General features: G+C 34.1%; 1 protein-coding gene and 1 pseudogene across 1 annotated transcript; one reads left to right on the top strand and one right to left on the bottom strand.

The window, feature by feature from the left end:
- Positions 1–35: 35 nt before the first annotated feature.
- On the bottom strand, positions 36–13,081 carry LOC137407108 (carbonic anhydrase-related protein 10-like; annotated as a pseudogene).
- Positions 13,082–13,290: 209 nt separating this feature from the next.
- Positions 13,291–18,978, top strand: LOC137407107 (luciferin 4-monooxygenase-like). The gene is made up of 5 exons (XM_068093710.1): positions 13,291–13,311; positions 14,571–14,742; positions 14,846–14,928; positions 17,299–17,464; positions 18,043–18,978. The coding sequence occupies exons 1-5, from the start codon at positions 13,291–13,293 to the stop codon at positions 18,162–18,164; spliced, it is 564 nt and encodes a 187-aa protein (XP_067949811.1). The 3' UTR covers positions 18,165–18,978.
- Positions 18,979–20,714: the final 1,736 nt, after the last annotated feature.

Here is a 20,714-nt window from a genome sequence, read left to right as displayed (position 1 = left end):
TCCCTTAACCTGCAAAGGATGAAACTGCATCACAGCTAGAGAAACTGTGCAAACCTATGAGATTTTCGCAATGGAAGTTTATCTCCGAGCTTAGTAGCTTTAATAGGTCTATTCTTGCAATAGTTTTCGATAACAAAATCCACACAAGCAGCCTTGTACTTTTTAGCATCAGCAATAAGCACATCAATAATGGCATCAGCAAGTTGAGGGAACATTGAAGGAAGGGCACTGGCAAGCAGGGTTTGGATAAGCCCTATGGCATCCACGAGGATGGCCCCACATCCTCAACAGCTTGGCGTCGCTGCATTTATGGTAGTTTGATCATGTCTGCCAAAGATATGAACTAGTCCTTTGAGAAGGTTTCTAACTCAGTTGCCCTCTAGGAACCTGGACTGTAGTATCCACAAACTGTAGTTAGAGGCACAGCTCTCCGCTTGTCTCCTTTATAAAAAGTTTTAAGATACCAAATGTAAGTAGTGATCTTAATTGATTCTGTTGAGGCAAGATTGATCAACATTTTCATTACTTATGCAGTTGTGTATCAAGAATTACGCAGATATACCTGTCATAACATTTATTATGAAAGGCCATCTCTAAAGCAACCACATCTTGATCAAGGTTCTACAAATTACACGTTCTTCCTGTTTGATGATAGCAACATTCTTCAATCTATCTGCATATGCAGACAGGTGCACCTCTCTCAAAATTATCAAGTTGTTTACTGGAAACCATGCTTGAAGATGTCAATAGGAGTTTAAATCCGTTGTGAGGGCCATAGTTGCTTGTAGGGGTATATGAGCATTGATGCCCTACTCGTACAAGTTGGTCTGCAAACTATACAGGGCAATAATTATCAATTACTTATCAATTACTTCATCATAGTCAAAGCAACTGAAGAAATCATATCTTAGGTTAATTTACAGTGTAGGTGAACATACCAGCAGACACAGTTTTGGCCACATGAAGGACAGCTTTGCAAGTAGTTGATTTGTGTGAGTAGTACTGCACCTTATTTTCAAACCATGCTTATTTGTTTAAATGTAGGTTTTGATGCCTATGAGTGGACAGCAGAATTGGATCTTGTGATTTTCTTTGGCTCGTCCTCATCTTTACAAGGTGTATCATGAGTAGCAAGTTTCCGATTCTCTTCATGTACCCTAAGACACTTATATTTCGCTAGTATTTAGTTTCGTGAGTAGCATTCAGAGTAAAGTTTTGCTGCAACTCAATTTCACAGCTCTGATGACTGCGAAAATATAGTGATGTGAAAACAAATGCAGTAGAGCAAACATAATTAGATTCCTCATGTTCGGTTCAGCAGTAATAAAAAAGTGCTAGGGTAGCTAAATGAATGCCAGGACAACATTGACTGGGGAAATCACTTAGTCAGTTTAGACCAATAAACTAGAGCGAATACATGCATGATTTTTCCATTTGGTAAACAAGGGCAAGACTAATGATTAATGCCTAGCTGGATGGAAATTAAGTTATTTTTTTAAACTGAATACAAGCATCTTGATCAGTAGCCACCACTATTGGTTTGTACACATTACCATGTCAGCATTCCTTTCATCTTAATCATAATTAATAATTATGTAATTAAATTACATATTACTTGTTTTATAGAATAATTATACGTTCCGTTATCTCACCTTTAATTTTTAAGTGGTAAAATATCTCAAGTTTAAAAAAATACTCACCTCACTGTGTTTGCTCCTAGCAAGCCTAATTTTGTTGTTGTTAGTCAGTCTCCGATAGCATGTTCTGTGAATCTGGTCAGTGTCAGATTATAAAAAAATAATTACAGTGTTTCGAATTTTTTTTGTAAAATGAAGCTATTAAACCATACACTTATATACACATGTACATATACGTAAATACTGTACATGTATATAGTTAACATGTGTTTGTAATAATCGTAGGATATGGAACTTTCGAAAATAAAAAAAAGATAAATTTTGATTTCACTACTGACATCCTAAGTCACTGCAAAATAACGATGATAAAAAATTGCAAATCTGATGCTTCTATGGAACAAATATTATTTACAGGGGAGATAATTTCTAAAATATAGTTTTTATTAAATTTCTCATAGAAGTTGGAATGACAGCTGCGGCAACTTTTCAGTTTTGAAATCGCCATATTAAAATTAGTCTGAATCCCTGCAGAAATTGCCACTGAAACTGCCATCATTTCAAGAGCTTTTTTTGCCTGCTCGGCCCATAGCCTTTTATTGTAAGTGTGGCCTCATCTTTGCGTTTTAATATTTATGTGACATATACATGTGTTTCCGAGTGTTCATATCTTGTTTTTGTGTTTTTTTTTACTTCATAAAACTCTCACTCTATTAAATCTATGATTACAAGACACAAAGTTTTGCATGGTAGGCCGGCATATTTACTGTTATAAAGCACAAAAATAAATTGAAAAATGTGTCACAAGGTTTTATGGCATGTTTTCATGTAAATAAAGTACGGTAACAAGTACCTTTTATGTAGTTTGTTCAAACAATTAAAGTAAAAAGTTAGAACTGTCCTCAACTAATAAAAAATGTCGTCTTTTCATGGTCATTTCTAAGTTGAACAAGAATCCTCTGTACGTATTGTATTTTGGCTGATTGCTAACAAGCCCTTTTATATTTCATTTCACATTTTGCAAATGTTGTCTGTATATAACGACCTTTTTAAAATTATATTGGATATTTTATAAAACTGAGTAGAAAGTTGGTGCTACCATGGAAAAACCAGCCGAGGCAAATCATCTAAAGAGAGTTAAATGTATATATTATAGCGCAGCAATCGTTTACAATATATTAAAATAGAGAAAAAATAACATAACTTCTTAACACTGAACAAATTATACATGTAGAATAATATCTGAGGACAGTTAGTTCATAATTATTTTATTCGGGTTTCATAAATATCAGAAAATAAAACTTCCTTTCTTCGGCCTGGCATCATATTTTACTGCTGGTTCAAGTTCAGACTAAATTAGCAGACCAGATGAGCAGACAGCAAAGCTGCTCTATAGAATTGGATTGAGTGCTTCTAAAATCTGTGGGTTTCCTGAGATAGAAACATATTTTTGTTTTTTGATGAGTACTGCTAAGCCTTGCTTTACTTGCAAATGCTGACAGATTATGGCAGCCAATTATTTTACAATGTTTTATATTTATATGTACAGCAAACATATACATATATTTATTTTTTATATTTTTGCAATTTTTTGAACGGCTGAACTTTATTGTTAAACATTTTTTAAGCTTTCCCACACAAAAATAGATTGTGTTTATTTTTAATCACTAACATTTTTAACATGCATGCCTGCTTTTTAAATGCTGTAGTAGAAGTCGTCATCACTTAGTAATAATCTCACCTGCTAATATTTAATGAAAAGTTCTCAGAGAAATCTGAGTTATAAAAATGCTTCCACACGATGACACCGCCTACAGAAGACAAACTCAACCATAGATATGGTATTTTAGTGGCACGATGAGAGTTTATAAAACTAAAATTGATATTTGGTGAAGGAGGGGAATGGCATGGACAGTTGTGAGATTTTCAAACTGATTCTGTCTGGTTGGCTCCTTAAATGAAACCTTCTCCTGAATAATGGTTTGTACAAATATGAAGCAACTGCTTATCATAAGTTGCAGTAATTATGATGAAAATGTAGGAAAAGACATCTTTTTATGACAATTTAATATTATTTCCTCATGGAAAAAGCAATATCCCAAGTTGTCTGCTAAAAATGATAAGATAATTTTTAATAACAAGTCAAATAAAACAGCAAATTGCGCACTTTCATGGGTGACGTCTTTTATAATTTCATAAATGACTGGTAAATGTTTTTGATTAAATTTATCCAAGTAAAAGCTAAAAGACAGCAGCCTTGTATATCATCAATAAGGTTTAATAACAACAACAATAATAATAATGTTTTAATGAATTTTAGGATCGTATCGAGAAGTAGATTACTTTGGCCAAGGAACTTACTCCCATGTAATAAACTGTTGTATATGCAGGCGTCTCTTGTGCGCCTGACTATGTTACAGGTACTTGGGCTAAGAAAGCCAGATAGGCTTTGGGAGGCAAAGCCTCTCACACAGGCTTGCAGGATTATGTAGGTTTTTCAGCTTATTGATAAAGCTAAGGAACAGCTAAATAGATGTCGAGAAGGGTGTATATGAGGGCATGCTTCTTCCTGCTTTTTGAGTTCAGTCGTGGTGAGTGAATACGCAACATAAACTAGGATATATTGAGGAATTTGTTTAATTATTTATAATGAAAGAGCGTTTTGGTTGTTGAAGGTACTTGAGCTACAGAGCTCATGCTTGATCTCTAAAGTTTGTATATCAAGCTTATACTTCAGACACAAGTTACAAGGATCCTTGGTAGTAAAAGTATTTTACTGAATTTTTTTCTTGTAACTGTCTCGATACATTTGTCATGACTTGATATTCACTGAAGATTAGTTAATGTTTCTTCATACTGAAACCTTTATCAAGAATCTTGTTATCACCTTTTTTGTTATGGCCACGGTGTTACCTTCTGTGTCAAACCAATCTAGAGTTTATAGAAGTGCTTCAAGTCAATAGGTGATAATATGTTGGTGAGATGAATTTTAGACAAGTGCAAACCTTTAACATATCATTTTAAACAAAGTTTGTCAAATCATTTCCTTCACTCAACAAAACCTACAATGAACTTTGTTTGCCTCTGTGAATGGCTGTTTCAATAACTGGTTAATTATTGCCTCCAAGTGTGTGAGGGTGGCTATACTATGCTCTGAATGACTAGGTTCAAAAACTAAACTACAACTGTGCTCAGAGGCTAACTAATGTGTGTAAATGAAGCTGGTGACAACGATGCAAGGAGGCTGCTAATCATACCGGTGTAGGACTTTTCCATCTTAAAATCGCAAGCTGTAGATTTCTGTAACAAAAACGCAGAGAGTGTGTGTGATGGAGGAAAGTAATACGTTTAGCATGTCATCAAGACTTCTTGGCAAAGCACCTGCCATGCTTGTCTACAAACACAAAACATTATAACTCATGCAGTGAACTACGGTCTTAAATAAAAAAAGGAAAGGAATGGTATGAACCTGCAAACTCTCAGAGCTTCAGCATATATAGATCTAGGTGTGTCATATGCGTACTTCTTAAAATAGCTTTCCACTTGCAGGACTTGTCCAGAGGTATTTGGAAGAAATAATCAACGCTTGTTCAAGAAGCACCTAAGTGGCGTAACAGAGAATTAGTTGACCTGTACCTCTGTGTGCTTAGGCCTTTGGGTTTGCGGTGTGGTTATTCATTGTTAAGAGTTATCAGTACTTAAAAAAGAGTTAGAACTATAATTTTAAAGGAAAGATAACTCCCAAGTTGTAATATTTTGCAGCCAGAGAAACCTTGATTTAGAAATATTGAATATGTCTCTATCATAAGTAACAACTTATTCCATGTTTAATCAGCTAGCACATGTTATGTAATGTCGTTATGTTATCAATCATAAACAGACCTGCTGTGGAAAGTTGATATTTGTTCTTACAGCCCTTCTGTTAACACTTTGCACTGGTCTGTAGTTGTCATAGAGTGATGACTTCACTGATGAGTCCTTCTTCGTGTTTACAGTCTGCCGAAGCAGTCCTAGCTGCAAACATTGTTACTTACTAAACATGGCCTCGCTATTGTTCAGCTGTTTGCTGCCTGTTGTGCCATACAAGATTGCAGCATGTATACTTACAATAACACATGTTACTTACAATAACACAAGCATACAATGACACATGTTTCAGCTTGTCAGATTGAGTAAAATCTCACTCGGTCTGCAACGTGCCGACAAAAACTTCTAGACTAGAATTTCTAACGAAGCAGCACATTAACACTGAACACATGTTTGGGACTAGCAATACATCAGAATAACTACAAAAATCTTGCTATGCCTGTTGCTTGTTTTCTGTTTGCTGAGTTCATATTCATGTGACAATTTAGACAAAACAAATTTTCTCAGATCTTAAATTTTTACCTTAACACAAACTTTTTATACTTCTGATAAGATTACATAACAAAATTATGAATGCAATGTTGCCACAAAACCAGTACCTGTTCAGGGGTGATATAGAAACACACCTACCTGTTGAGTAATGGTGTAGACACACATAACTGTTCAGCTGTAATGTAAACACGCACATACCTGCTCAGGGATGATATAGACGCACAAAACTAATCAGTGGTAATGTAGACACTCACCTACCTATTCAGGGGTAATGCAGGCACACATACTTGTTTACGAATAATATAGGTGTACACATACCTGTTCAAAGGGGATGAAGACACACACACTTGCTCATGGGTAAAGAAGAAATACATACCCATTCAGGGATGGTGTAGACACATGCATATCTGTTGAAGGGTGACCTAAACACACATAACTGCTCAGAGGAAATGTAAACACACCCCTTTCTGTTCAGGCGCAATGTAAACATACATACCTGTTTAAAGGTGATGAAGACACACACTACACACACGCACACGCACCCGCACACACACCACACACACACCACACAAACACCACACACACTACACACCAGTTCAGTGGTGATGGGGACACGCATACCTGTTCAGGAATGATATAGACCCACATAACCGTTCTGGGGTAATGTAGACACACACCTACCTGTTCAGGGATAATGTAGAAACACCTACCTTTTCAGGGACAATGTTGACACACTTACCCATTCAGGGGTGATGTAGACACATGTCTATATGTTGAGCGTTGACCTAGACACACATACCTGTTTTGTGGTTATGTCAGCACATATACCTATTTAAGTTTAATGTAGACAGACATACCTGTTCAGGAGTAATGTAGACAGGCTTGTTCATGATAATCCATGTTACAATCTCAAACATCCAGGCCGAGTCACTGATCCCTCGTATGTCACGTAATTATGGGTTTCAGGTAAGAGATCATGTACTGAAAACTTAACCAATGACTTGGTTTCACCTGCGGAGCAATATTCACAAGCTGTGTTAGCCTAAACATTTCCTATCCTCCATTTTATCATTTTAAACTTTTGGCACTATTGCAGATATCTCTAAAGAGCAATTAGCGGTTTTCAATGATAAAAAACCTCAGGCTTTTCATATGTGATTTTTTACTGCAAACACATGTAGACTTTGACAAGCATTTTGATAAAATGAAGTATTGTTACTGAACTATTTTGTTGCTTAATACATTGGAAATATATTCGCGTACGTTTTTAATAAACTGCAGTTACCTTTTCTATTGTCCGCAATGAGGTAAAAAAGTTACATAGTAATTTTAGACTATGCCTAGCTTTTTATCAAGGCAAACCTTTTTAGTAGACCTTCAAAACTAAAACAAACTAAAAGCCATTATACAAAATGATGCCATTTGCTTGTAACCCAGTCTTTGCTACACGTTACAAACTAATGAAAATTTACATGTGTAGTGGTGATGTAGCAGCATCGAAGCAAGATTATTTATTTAATGAGAACTTTTGACATCATGTTTGCGCATTCTAATTGGCCAAATCACCTTTTCTATTCATGCAGTACAGGAGTGAAGCGTGGGTTTTCCATGGAGGTAAAACCTGCCTATTCAATCTGGAGACCAAATACCTACTCAAGATTTTGTGTTTCAGTTCAAATTTGTAACAAATAATCCAAAGTTTTTTGACTTATGATTATTTAAAATATTGGTCTGTGAAATGTATACCTAAATATATTTATATTAATTTTGATATAATCTATGTAAATATATACATTAAATTATTATAAATTGTATCATTTAATTATGTTATAATTTATAAGGTATGTTAAATATATGTATGTATATATTCAATATATATTAAATATATATATATTTAATATATATCTTATTATATTATATATATTTTAATGATTTAATACGATTATTTAGAGTATTTGATAATTTTGAAGATTCAAAACATATGTATATCTTACAGATAAACTTTTTAAATTCTCAAAAATTGTTTGGGATATTTGTTGCAAATTTAAACCAAAGTCCAAAATCTTGGAATGGTTTTAGTCACGAGAAAGACACTACATTGAAGTCTCTACTGATACTATAGCAAAAACATATATAGAGCAAAGTTCAAACCAAGTTTTTTTATTTAGCAGTTTATTTAAATTTGTTGCAAATTCTACACGAAATGATGTTACTAATGGTTTAAAGCGTGTCTGCAAAATATATGTAAGCAAATGACAGTAAATGTCAAAGGCAAGACTCATTTTGAATCTTTTTGTTTCTGGAGTTTATTATTGGTTTCTTATTTAACATCTTGTGAACTAGCAGGTAGCAATTGAGAGGTCTACCTTTATATTGTACGCTGGAGGCACTGTCAATTATGTCTCAATTACTGCTTTTGTTGAGCCCGATTATCAGCGACAAGATAGCAAGGTCAGCATGTGCATCCGCAGCTGATGTTGAGTTTGGATAGAAATCATTGTTGTAGGCTATAATCTGGACCTGAGAATAAACTTTAGATGAAATTGCAAAATGAGCTCATATATAACTGCACTAGCTGTGCCACCCGGCGTTGCCCGTGTAATAGAAGAGTCTTTGGACAGAAAATTTATTTGTATTTAACATATAACAACATTTGCCATTTTAACTTTCAAACTACATATCATGAGAGAAGTGTGTCCGTGTAGTTGAACTAAATTAAAAGAGAAATAAAAACAACTGTAAAGGTTTTAAAACTTTGTCAAACAACTGTACCTTTCAAGCTAGTGGCCTGGCATATTGCCAATGGAAACTCCACTAAGCTAGTTAATAAGGTTAGGCTTCCAATGACAGTAAGAATTCCATGAATTTCCATGAAATTCCATGAATTTTAGTCTTTATTGTTGTCAAGCTAAGCTGCTCTAATAATAGCTATAGCCGGATTTCCAACAGACAGACATACAGAGATACAAACTTTGAGAAATATATATATACACTCTAGATTAAGATATGCCAACGCTGTTATTTACAGGGTGATTTTATACTGAAGTAAACTTACATTTAGCAGTTGTCTAAACAGCTATAGCATGAATGATACTAATCCACTGTAAACAAACTACAGTTGTTTCAAAGAGATATGTTTCAGCATGAAAATTAAACTTGGCCATCACACAATCATGTATACCAACGTTTAAAAGAATAAACTTACTAACCCTTAAATTTCAACTTAATTTTGATCTTTAGTCTTTTTAAGCAGCAACCTCTGCAATAATCATTTGCATGTATTTATATGTAGCAGTTGTTTTTACTGAATATCAATAGAGACTTCAAAGCAGTGGGTCTATTTGGTCGATAACTTGTTAAAACTTACAGAGCTATTGTAGTCATAATTTTGGTTTTGTAATGAGTCTTGAGTCAATTTAAGCAGCAAGTCAGAAAGAAGAGGGTTACAGTAGATTATTGCTAGGATGGTAGCAAATTTAAACAAATTAAATAAATATTAAATAGAGTTGTCTACTCACAAGTAGAGGAAATAACTCCTTTTGCAAGGAGGAATATGAATAATAGCAACAGTGACAGTCATAAGTATTTTAAAAAGAATCAAACTAACGAACGAGTTATCAGTAGACATACCTCAGCTGGAAAGGTTTTTCCTTCTATTCTATGCTCGCTGCCTTGAGTGTCCTTGCTGCCAAAGTGTATAACTATCTTATAGACAGTATAACTGTAGCCTAGCGGTCCATCACTCAGTGTCGCATCTTGGGCTGAACTGGGAATTTCCACAATCAAGTCATGGCCTGTGTTCTTAAGCACTCTTTGAATCTAGCTGGCAACAGAATAATAACTAACACTAATAAATACCTGCCAACATACAGAGCTGTAACTGATACTACACATCTTAACATTTTAGAACAGAACTAAATAAATCCTCCCAATAATCAGCATTCAACATGTAACATTCAACATGCTGACAGATTGCATAACACTAGACTACCAGAGCTCATACTCTAGTTTCACCACTCAGAGAGTACAAATAGAATGTACAAAACTAAGATACAAATACGCTACAGAAAGGAATCTGCACAAGTGTAGAATCTTCCCAGGATTCTGACAAAGTCTATCTCGGACTACTACTATTAATAGTTTGCACAGAACTAAATAAATCCTTTTAGCAGCCAGAGTTTAAAACTTACAATTAAAACAGAAGTAACTTAGGTTTCTCACAATCAACAAATGTAAATTTCAAAGAGTTTGAGCTATCATTTTGAGCCTCAAGCCAAAATATTTGTACGCATCTTTCTACACATAAGAAAACATTGTTTTCTACTTCGTGACGCCAACACACTATGCCTACCATCATGTGTTTCAGTTTATGAACTTTCTGTTACTACAATTCACTATCCTGACTCCTATACAGTACTAAAAGATTATCAACTTTCATAACACTTTATTTCAACTCACTTAATGTTTTTTGATTTCTGTATGGTCATTCTTTTTTCTTCTTTTTAGTATGTAACGGAAAACCAGTTCTGGCTCAGCCGGATTATTGCTAGCTAATGTCAAGGCTAAGGTAGGCCACTATCATTTGTGAAACTGTCTTTGTTGACGGCACCCTCATTTTCGGTGAGGCACTTTCTTAAGGTCACTAAAACCTTTTTCTTAAGTTAGGGATTTGGTCTATTTCATTTAAACTCTCAAATCTAGTTGAAAATTTAGTCTATCTCACCAACGCCCTCAAATCAAATTGAAAACTCAGTCTATTTGATCAACACTCTCTTATCAAGTGGAAAATTTAGTCTATCTTACCAATGCTATTGTCGCAAGTTAAAAGTTCAGTTTGTTCCATCAACACTCTTGTAACAAGTTAGAAACTCAATCTATCTCATCAAAATTCTTGTATCAAGTTGAAATCTTTATTAATAATTGATATTATATATGAATAATCGATAAAGTGTAATTATTTTCATATTCGTAGCAAATATTTGGTGAAAGTAAACATTTGGTCATAGCCAACATTTGATTGTTTTTGAGAATTGATCTAGACTGCGGACTTTGAATTTTCTTAAAATAACATGATTAATCTCCTGATGAACAGATAATAACACTGCGTTGCTGATCTTGCAATTAAGTGTTATGATCACAGCCATAACAAAATATAACAAATTAAAAAAACAGTGAGCGTGCATCAAGGCACTTGCATATATCAATAGCTGACATCGTTGAGGACATGCCTTGTCAAAATATTGAGATTGGGTATTCTGTTGCAAAAAATGTGAAACATAAATTATCACATATCACATTGTTGAGGATGGGACGCTGAAGCATGAAAACCATGAAAACTTTGACGAGAATGTGCAACTGGTTCTACTTTTTGGTTGGAGTGATAAATGTTATCAATTTTTAATCATTGATTAGAAAAATTTAGAACTTAATATATGTTTAAAGTGTCATTCATGTTTTCATATTGTCCTAGTCGTAACGGAGACTCGGTGAGAGTAAATCATTTAGTCCTAGACATTTGTGACTGTGAGGTTGATGACAAAGCGTCAGTTGTCTAGATGCATTATCCACATCAGTTCAGTGTCAGTTGAAAAAGAATAAAACTTAAAAACTGCCAATTTCTGATTCTTACTTTATAGATTGACCCATATCTAATATCCAAAACCTCAACAACATTTTTCGAATAGCTAATTATAAACAATACTGCTGTGATGCATGGTTTAAGTAAGATTTATGCGTGTAAAAATCTTGATAATTTACTTCTCAATGTTAAACATCCATTGAAATGTGTTGTATAATAAACATTAATTATTTATTTTTTGCACTTGTGTTACAACATTTTAAAATCCTTCATAAACTATACCTAGACTGTCTGTACTTATACTTCCACACATTTGACAAACATCATTATCTACTGTGTGATCTCAACTTACTACATCTACAATCATGTTTCAGTTCATGAACTTTCTGTTACTACAACCTACAATTCACTATCCCAAATGTTAGATTACCAACTTTCAAAGCACGCCAATTCAGCGCACTCAATAGTACTTGATTTCTGTCTTTTCATTTTATATCATTTTGACATGTAACGAAAAACATTATCCAGCAGTTAATATAAGAATTTTATTATTCATGCACATGGTATTATTTAATGCATGAATGCATAACTTTTTATTTGAAATAGTAATCATCAACAACAATGATGTTTAAAACTTGTTTAGTCATCAGAATCTCAAGAGTTGTGTTCTCAATAACTTGAAGATTCTGATTGGTTAAAATTACCGTCACAATTGTGCCTCACATAATCATTGTTGTATTGCAAATATAACAATGCGGACAATTTCACGGTGCTCAATGGATTAGTTCATTGAGCACCGTGAAATCTGGCTTCACAAAATTGTTTTAATGTTTGCATACTAGTTCATTTAAATTCTGCAGAGACATTGAAGTTTCTGTGCCACTTGAAAAGACTGTAGCCTGAGGGTCGCTATGATATTATTATGTTGGTAATATATACGATATTCTCTAATTTTTTGTGGTTGCTAAAGACTGGGTGTCTTTATGATAAGTAAAAATCTGTAAACTAGAAACCAATTTTTTGAAGTAACTTAAACAAACTTTAACCCCATAACGCTTAAACTGGGTTGTAAGCATATTGTTTTTATTTCCTATACACTAGATAAGCAAATTGAGTTGTCTTCATTGAATTTCAGTTTATCGTTCAACTTTAGTTCCAGTATTTTAAGCCAGAGATTGAACTTACATGTATGTTGCATAGGTGTAGTTTGGACTTTATCAAGTCCGAAAACTTGTATCTGTGATTAACTCTGCTGGCTGTGAGAAAAAAGTCACAAATTTGTAATTTATGAGATTGACGTATTTTACGGATGTATATTTAAGTATTTAAATTTTTTAATGGTTATTTAAAAAATTGTTGTTGCTTTTTATTTTTTCAATGAACAATTTTTAACCGTAAGGTACTGAAACCTCAAAAGGTGAGCCACGAAGCAGCAAAGGACAACTGTAGTACAATTAATTGATAGCACATTGTAAAATTGTTACCGGTATCCTACCAAGGTTGATACCATAATATCGCTTCATGCTCTGTAAACAGTATCTGTAAGGTCTCTGATGCTGCTTCCATTTTCATTTATCTTCCAGCAGTCTGCCAGCATTTCATCAGTTCTATTGAATATTGTTTTAACTTTGCAAACAATATTCGTTATACCATTATGTTTTGTTTCATTGTATGGAAGTTCAAGTTCTTTCTTGAATATTTTGGTTTGGTTTGGCTTGAATGGCGATTGGTTTGGAACTGGTAATGCTACTAAATTCTCTGATCTTTTAAGTCGTTACACATTTTTATCATTATCATAACGAAAAATATATTATCCAGCGGTTAGCGGTTAATACGGTATATAAAAAAATAATTATTTATACACATTATATTATTTAACGTATGTATAACTTTTTAGTCGTATTAGTAATCATCAACAAAAATGATATTCGTGACTTGTTTAGTCATCAGAATTTCAAGAGTTGTGTTCTCAATAACTTGAAGGGTTCTGATTGGTTGGAAACATCATTACAACTATGTCTCTCATGATCACTCTTATATTGTAAATATTACTCTCTTTTACTTTTCATTAGTCCATTGAGCGTTGCAAAATCTTGCTTCACAAAATTGTTTTAATGTTTGCATACTAGCTCATTTAAATTCTGCAGATACATTGGAGTTTCTCCTCTCGCTAACAGGACTGTAGTCTGAAGGTTGCAGTGATATTGTTATGTTGGTGGTATATACCATATTCCCTCACTTTTCGTGGTTGATGGTGACCAGACGTCCTCACGATGAGTAAAAACCTGTGAATTACAAACCAATTTTTTAAAGTACATTTTAACAAATTTTAATACCAGAACACTTATACTGGGTTTTAAACATACTGTACATATTTATTTCCTATATAATAAGTGAGTAAATTGAAGGTATCTTCTTTGAATTTCAGTTTATAATTCGACTTCAGTTCCAGTATGTTAAGCCAGAGATTGCACTTAGATAGTACGAGTGTAGTTTGGACTTAATTTGGTCTGACAATTTGCGCTTGTGATTAACTGTGTTCGCTGTTACAAGAAAGTCACATATTTGTACTTTATAGGATTACTGCATTTTACGTATGTATATTCATGTATTTCAATTGTTTCAGTGGTTTTCTTTAGTTTTTTTATTTTTAATGATAAATTTTAACCACAAAGTTCTGAACCTCGAAAGGTGAGCAGCAAAGCAGCGAGGGAATACTGTAGTACAGTTAATTGAAAGCACCTCGTGAAATTGTTACAAATATCTTACCAAGGTCGATACCATAATATCTCCTGACGCTCTGTAAACAGGCTATATAAGGACTTTAGAGCTGCTTCCATATTCATTTATTTTCCAGCATGAGTCTGCCAGCATTTCATCAATTCTATTTGCTTGAACATTATTTTAATGTTGCAAACAATATTTGCTATACCATTTTGTTTTGTATTGTTGTATGGAAGTTCAAGTTCTTCCTTGAATATTATGGTCTTTTTAAATAGGTAATTGATTTGGATAGTGAGAAGTCATTATCAGTAAACACAGAGGGAGAGTTATACTTCCATGGTCCTAACATAAAGAAAAGCGAATGGAGGCATGAGGAGGCAACTCTTGATTGCCTAGATGGCGATTGGTGTAGAACTGGCAATGCTCCAAAATTCTCTGATCTTTTACGTAGTAACACTTTTCTTTGGTACAGTTAGAGATAACTGTTTAATATTTAATCTTTCAGTAAAATTAATTACAGTTCGCAATGTTTATGCCAATTGTTTGGTAGGAGATATTGGGTACTATGACGACGAGGGCTTTTTCCACGTGGTAGATAGACTGAAGGGGCTCATCAAATATAAAGGTTTTCAGGTAAATAATGAGTGTGCAGGTAAATAATGGGTGTGCAGGTAAATAATGAGTGTGCAGGTAAATAATGAGTGTACAGGTAAATAGTGAGTGTTCAGGTAAATAATGAGTGTGAAAGGTAAATAATGAGTTCTTACAGGTAAATAATGAGTGTGCAGGTAAATAGTGAGTGTGCAGGTAAATAATGAGTGTGCAAGTAAATAACGAGTGTACAGGTAAATAATGAGTGTGCAGGTAAATAATGAGGGTGCGGGTAAATAATGAGGGTGCAGGTAAATAATGAGTGTGCAGGTAAATAATGAGTGTGCAGGTGAATAATGAGTGTGCAGGTGAATAATGAGGGTGCAGGTAAATAATGAGGGTGCATGTAAATAATGAGGGTGCAGGTAAATAATGAGTGTGCAGGTAAATGATGAGTTTGCAGGTAAATAATGAGTGTGCAGGTAAATAATGAGTGTGCAGGTAAATAATGAGTGTGCAAGTAAATAACGAGTGTGCAGGTAAATAATGAGTGTGCGGGTAAATAATGAGGGTGCGGGTAAATAATGAGGGTACAGGTAAATAATGAGGGTGCATGTAAATAATGAGTGTGCAGGTCAATGATGAGTTTGCAGGTAAATAATGAGTGTGCAGGTAAATAATGGGTGTGCAGGTAAATAATGAGTAATGAGAAAATTGGTTTCTTTTTGTACATTTAGGTCGCTGTCCTATAAACTGTAACTTAGGTTATCTAGTAGCCACTGTGTCAGCTGTTATATTGAATATGAGACAGCGCTGTCAAATGTCAATTACCAACCATGTCAAATTTTAAATGATTTTATCAGAAAGTATGGATATTTTTGAGATTTTTTTTACGTAGCGTCGCAAAAGTGTAGCATACCAAACGTGTTGCCACCAAGTCTCTCTCACGCCACCGTTAGACGTCGCTTTGGGTGATTTGATTGCCAGGATGTTTCAAGATTAAAATCGACCAAACTTTTGATTACCCTTACAACGAAAAAAAAGACTTCCAAAAATGACTTCAATAGTCGCACTTCCCATTTTTCACACTAAATTATGACACTGGCTATTGCATTCAAATTGTAGCGTTACACTACTCTATTGGCATATATTTTCTTTAGTATTTGTTCATGATTGTTCAAATAAAACTTCTAATATACCTTCAGATATATTGCTACAGATGGTTTAAATGTTGTAAAGATAGGTTGCTTTAGAATTTATTCCATTGGTTACCGATGGGTACCGATGCTATGAGACAGTATATTTATCACTTATAAACAATATATATGACTATTTACATCATTTTTGTCTGCACATGTCTTTTTCTTCTGAGCATTTTAACTGTGATCAAGTTTTGTCGATTTAAATTTGGAAACATCCTGGCAGTCAGATCACGTCAAGCATCAAAAACCATCAGCAAATGATAGGAAAATACCGATAATCTTTGATAAAGTTTACTAAAATTTCGTGCAAGTTCATCGTTAAAAACTGGCTGATAAGTTTTAAATCGAACTTTTGTACATGCGATGTCCTGAGATGCTTCGTACTCTATCAACCAATCAAAATCACTAACTAAATACTTCCTGCATTGATTCCTCAAAACAATATCTGCATTGATTCTCGATATATTGCATAAATACTAGCGGTATATCGATTTTTGGAAAATCCGTTTGAATTAATTTGGTCAGATTAGCGAATTTAATGCGGTAGTGAAAAAGTTAAGAACTTGTAATCACATTTCAGCATGTTTTGAACCTCCAACAGTGCAGAGTAAAGCATGGTGAGCTTTTTGATACCAAATAACTGTAATGTAAATTTTGTTGCAAGTCAATTTTCAAACACTTTTACTGTTGTCCTATTTTTTCGGTAGTTCTTGAACTGCACAAAACACAATTTTTATATAAAGTTTTATAGGATTTCTATTTCCTTTTCATACCATGATGTTTGTGTACAGCAATCAAACTTTTTAAATATTAAAAATTGTATAAAAGTTTGGTGGCTGATTTGCTATTGGGGAGACCGGAACCCTAAAAAATGTATGATGCATCATTTGTCTTCTTTCTGGTGTTGTGGGAGTTATAAAACTAGGTGTCAGCCGGTTCATACTCGCTGGCAAAGTACAAAAATAATCAAATAAATACCTTCATTTAAAAGTTAGAATGATAGACAATTTTTATTAAATAAAAATGAATTTTCTGTTCAATAACTTTTATTTACTACTGGTGCAACGCCGGGTATTCAGCTGGTTTATCATTACAAGTAACTGTCACATGAAGTGAGGCTTACATGATTTGTAAATACATGCCATAAACATGTATTTAAGACGAAGTTAGCGCATCTATAGACCTGTGGCCATGTCCTGCTCTGTGATAGGTTGCTCCAGCAGAGTTGGAAGCTCTTCTATTGGCTCATCAGAAGATCCTTGACTCAGCTGTTGTAAGTGTGCCTTGCAATGAGGCGGGCGAGCTTCCAAGAGCTTATATTGTTGCTAAACCTGGTCAGTCGGCGTCTGATGAGGAAATAAACACTTACATGAAGGGTTAGTGTTTGACAGCCTTTACATCTCCTCGCACTGTGGTTATGAGGGAACTCTGCACTCTCTCCTTATATACTACTGTTGCATAGTTACTGTTATTATCAAACAGTCTGGTACTGTATAGTCTGGTACTACTATATAATCTGGTACGACTGTATAGTCTGATACTATTGTATATTCTGGTACTACTGTATATTGTCTGGTACTACTGTATATTGTCTGGTACTACTGTATATTCTGGTACTACTGTATAGTCTGGTACGACTGTATAGTCTTATACTACTGTATAGTTTGGTACTACTGTATAGTCTAATACTACTGTATAGTCTGATACTATTGTATTGTCTGGTACTACTGTATAGTCTGGTACTGCTGTATATTGTCTGGTAACACTGTATTGTCTAGTACTACTGTATTGTCTAGTACTACTGTATAGTCTGGTACTACTGTATAGTCTGGTACTACTGTATATTGTCTAATAACACTGTGTATTCCGTTGCTACTGGACTACCTATTACTGAACCGAAGGTTGATAGACATAAATGAACTTTTGTCTCGACTTTATGAGTGCTTCATTACAGAGAAGGCATCCAATCACAAGCAGTTACGAGGTGGAATACGAGTCATAGACGCTATACCAAAGTCTGCATCAGGTAAGATCCTGAGGAGAGTTTTCAAGGATCAAGCATTGAAAGACATCTGACACTCCTCTATTCCCACTACTTCCGGTATCGTATTCATATTATCTAATTTATTTATTTTCAGTCTTGCAACTCTGTAGATTGTTAAAATGTTTTACATTAATAATTACTTGTTTGCTTCCATTTTGGTACAAGTATCATGTTCGCTACCATAGCATTATTTTTGCTCTATACCATCATGATTGCTGCATAGGGCCATTTTTGCTACATAACATATTACAGGCTACCTATTGATGTAGTATTACACTTGCTCCATAGGATCTTTGATATATAGCCTCTTTGCCATGTAATGTTTTTGCTATAAAACCTATGCTATACAGCCTTTTTGCTATATAGCATATTTGCTATACTGTATATTTGCTATATTGCATATTTGCTAATTACCATTATGATTGCATGTAACATCAAGCTGGCTGCACATTATTTCGCTTGCTGCGTAACATTATATCTGTTTTACGGCATCATGCATATTACAAAGCATTATTCCTGCTAAATAGCAATGTCTCTTTTATGTATCATCTAGAGATCCCAGTTGTTACATGTTAATGTTTTTCTATAGGACTGGCTAGCGTTTTATTAGACAGTTAAATGAACTCTAGGTGTATGTTGATTGCTGGAATATAATTGTATGCTATATTTTCTTAATGTTTTGCATTACTTAATCATCTATTTTTCTATTTTAGCTCTGTTTTGGTTGACCGTGCTGGTTATTTGTGACAAGATTTTCTTATAATCATTGTATTTTCCTACTTATATATATATGAACTTGATTATATAGGAATATAGTCTGGAAATATAGAAATGGTATAAGAGTCAGCATACATAATATAGTCAGCAAATATAATCAAAATGTTAAAAGGTAACAGTCTTTTTAAAGTTGCTGTCCTGCCAACTTACATGAATCTTAGACTCAAAAAATGTAAAATTGTTTAATTCATCTTACTCGTCCTCAATTTTGGTCCTATCCAGCAACCTTCCCCTTTTTGGAAGATTTGCATTGCTCGCAAATAGGTTGAAAAGAAGGAGCAGCCAGTATATCCGTTTGCAAATCATCATATTCTGTGAGTCCCTCAAATAAGCAATCGTCACAAATCGGCTTCAAGCAGTCACCACAGTGCCCACTAACCTCTTTAGCTTCTTTGTAACATGTCTTACACTTTTCATGTCCAAATGTCCAGTTTTGCAAAACGATCTTTTTGACTGTCTCAAGCTTTAGAGGTTTTTGTTTGTGTCAGACAGCGCCTTTAGCTGCGAGATGAATGTCATCAAGTGATTTTCCGCTGTCTGCTGAGCACAACGTTTCTGCAAGTTTTGTGAGATAGACACCTGCACATCCTTTCTTTTAAGCTAGTTGCAAGCAGCAACAAGACATTGTCATCTTTCATTGTCATTGGATTACACTCGGTTCTAGGGTCATAACCTCGACAGGCTTCAATGATCAGTACCTGAAATTTATTATTAAAACATTAAATTATGACAATATTTACCAACTTTGCAACTACATGTTGTTCTTTTTATATTTTGCTCACACAATTTCACTGATATAATGTCTACAACTGAGACTATGCATAAAAACATCTCAATTGTCTAATATTTACTATAATCTTAATTTATCTATCCAACTTCTATATATATTCAGCGCTCGTCTTTTGCTCGTTTTGCATTTTCTGTTTCTGTGTTTAGTTATAGCGATTAAAATCTAGCCTTAAAATGGCACTGGAGTTAAAATCTTGACATTTAAATCGCATGCCCGCAAACAAGTTCACCTGACCAAGCTCAACCGACTTATTTTTAATTATCTTATTTGTCCTTATCGCAATTGCATGTAACAAGCTAAATATGTATTCTTTATCATTAATTTATATTATCTTTGTGTTTGTTTTTTAAAAGTCACCTCAAAATCTATTAAGTTCTTTTAATTTGTAATTTTCAAATTTGCCTTTTCAGTTTCAAATTTTACTGCGCTGAAAGCTCAGTACATGGACAGTTTTTTGTTTTATTATCTCATGTAGAAATTGCCTCTATATTCTGCCTCCGTTTGGTCAGACAAAGTACCGTCGTGTGCTTCACTAACATACGTTTGTAGCAGTATCAAGAAGTACCAGCATTGTCGTGATCAAAGTTTTAATGGATAGCTTCTGCTGAAACAGTAAACTTTTTATACATATACACTTTTTATTTTCTCAGTTCGAAATAATTGTATCGGTATCAAATCATTTTTCGTCGTAGTAGAAGAGACTAGCAATTACTTGCTAATTATTTCACATTTGAACACAATTTTAATTTGAATACAATTTTAATTGCACAAAACGCTCTCATGAAATGAAATCAGATAGAGTTGTATGTTATATATTATACAAAAGTGCTATATATTATAAGGTATATATATATATAATATTATATAATATATTATATGTTATATATGTTATATATTGTTACGACAGAGAGCTGTGATCAGGGAGATAGCGTTAGGCCTCCTGGTTACCATGGTCGTAGAGCCGAGCCTTAGAGACACTATGGTAGGCCTGGCCATCATTAGGACATTCGGGCTA

This window comes from Watersipora subatra, chromosome 10, assembly GCF_963576615.1.
Source record: "Watersipora subatra chromosome 10, tzWatSuba1.1, whole genome shotgun sequence".
NCBI classification, from domain to species: Eukaryota; Metazoa; Bryozoa; class Gymnolaemata; order Cheilostomatida; family Watersiporidae; genus Watersipora; species Watersipora subatra.
Note: the sequence above shows the minus strand (reverse complement) of the source record. Positions and strands in the feature narration are given on the sequence as shown.

What these genes read in the sequence shown, in the direction of transcription:
- LOC137407107 (XM_068093710.1), top strand. Translation starts at nt 13,291, where the DNA reads ATGGCGATTGGTTTGGAACTG. An exon ending in TGGCGATTGGTTTGGAACTG is followed by an intron (nt 13,312 to 14,570) that starts GTAATGCTACTA and finishes CTTTTTAAATAG; the next exon opens with GTAATTGATTTGGATAGTGA. An exon ending in TCAAATATAAAGGTTTTCAG is followed by an intron (nt 14,929 to 17,298) that starts GTAAATAATGAG and finishes GCTCTGTGATAG; the next exon opens with GTTGCTCCAGCAGAGTTGGA.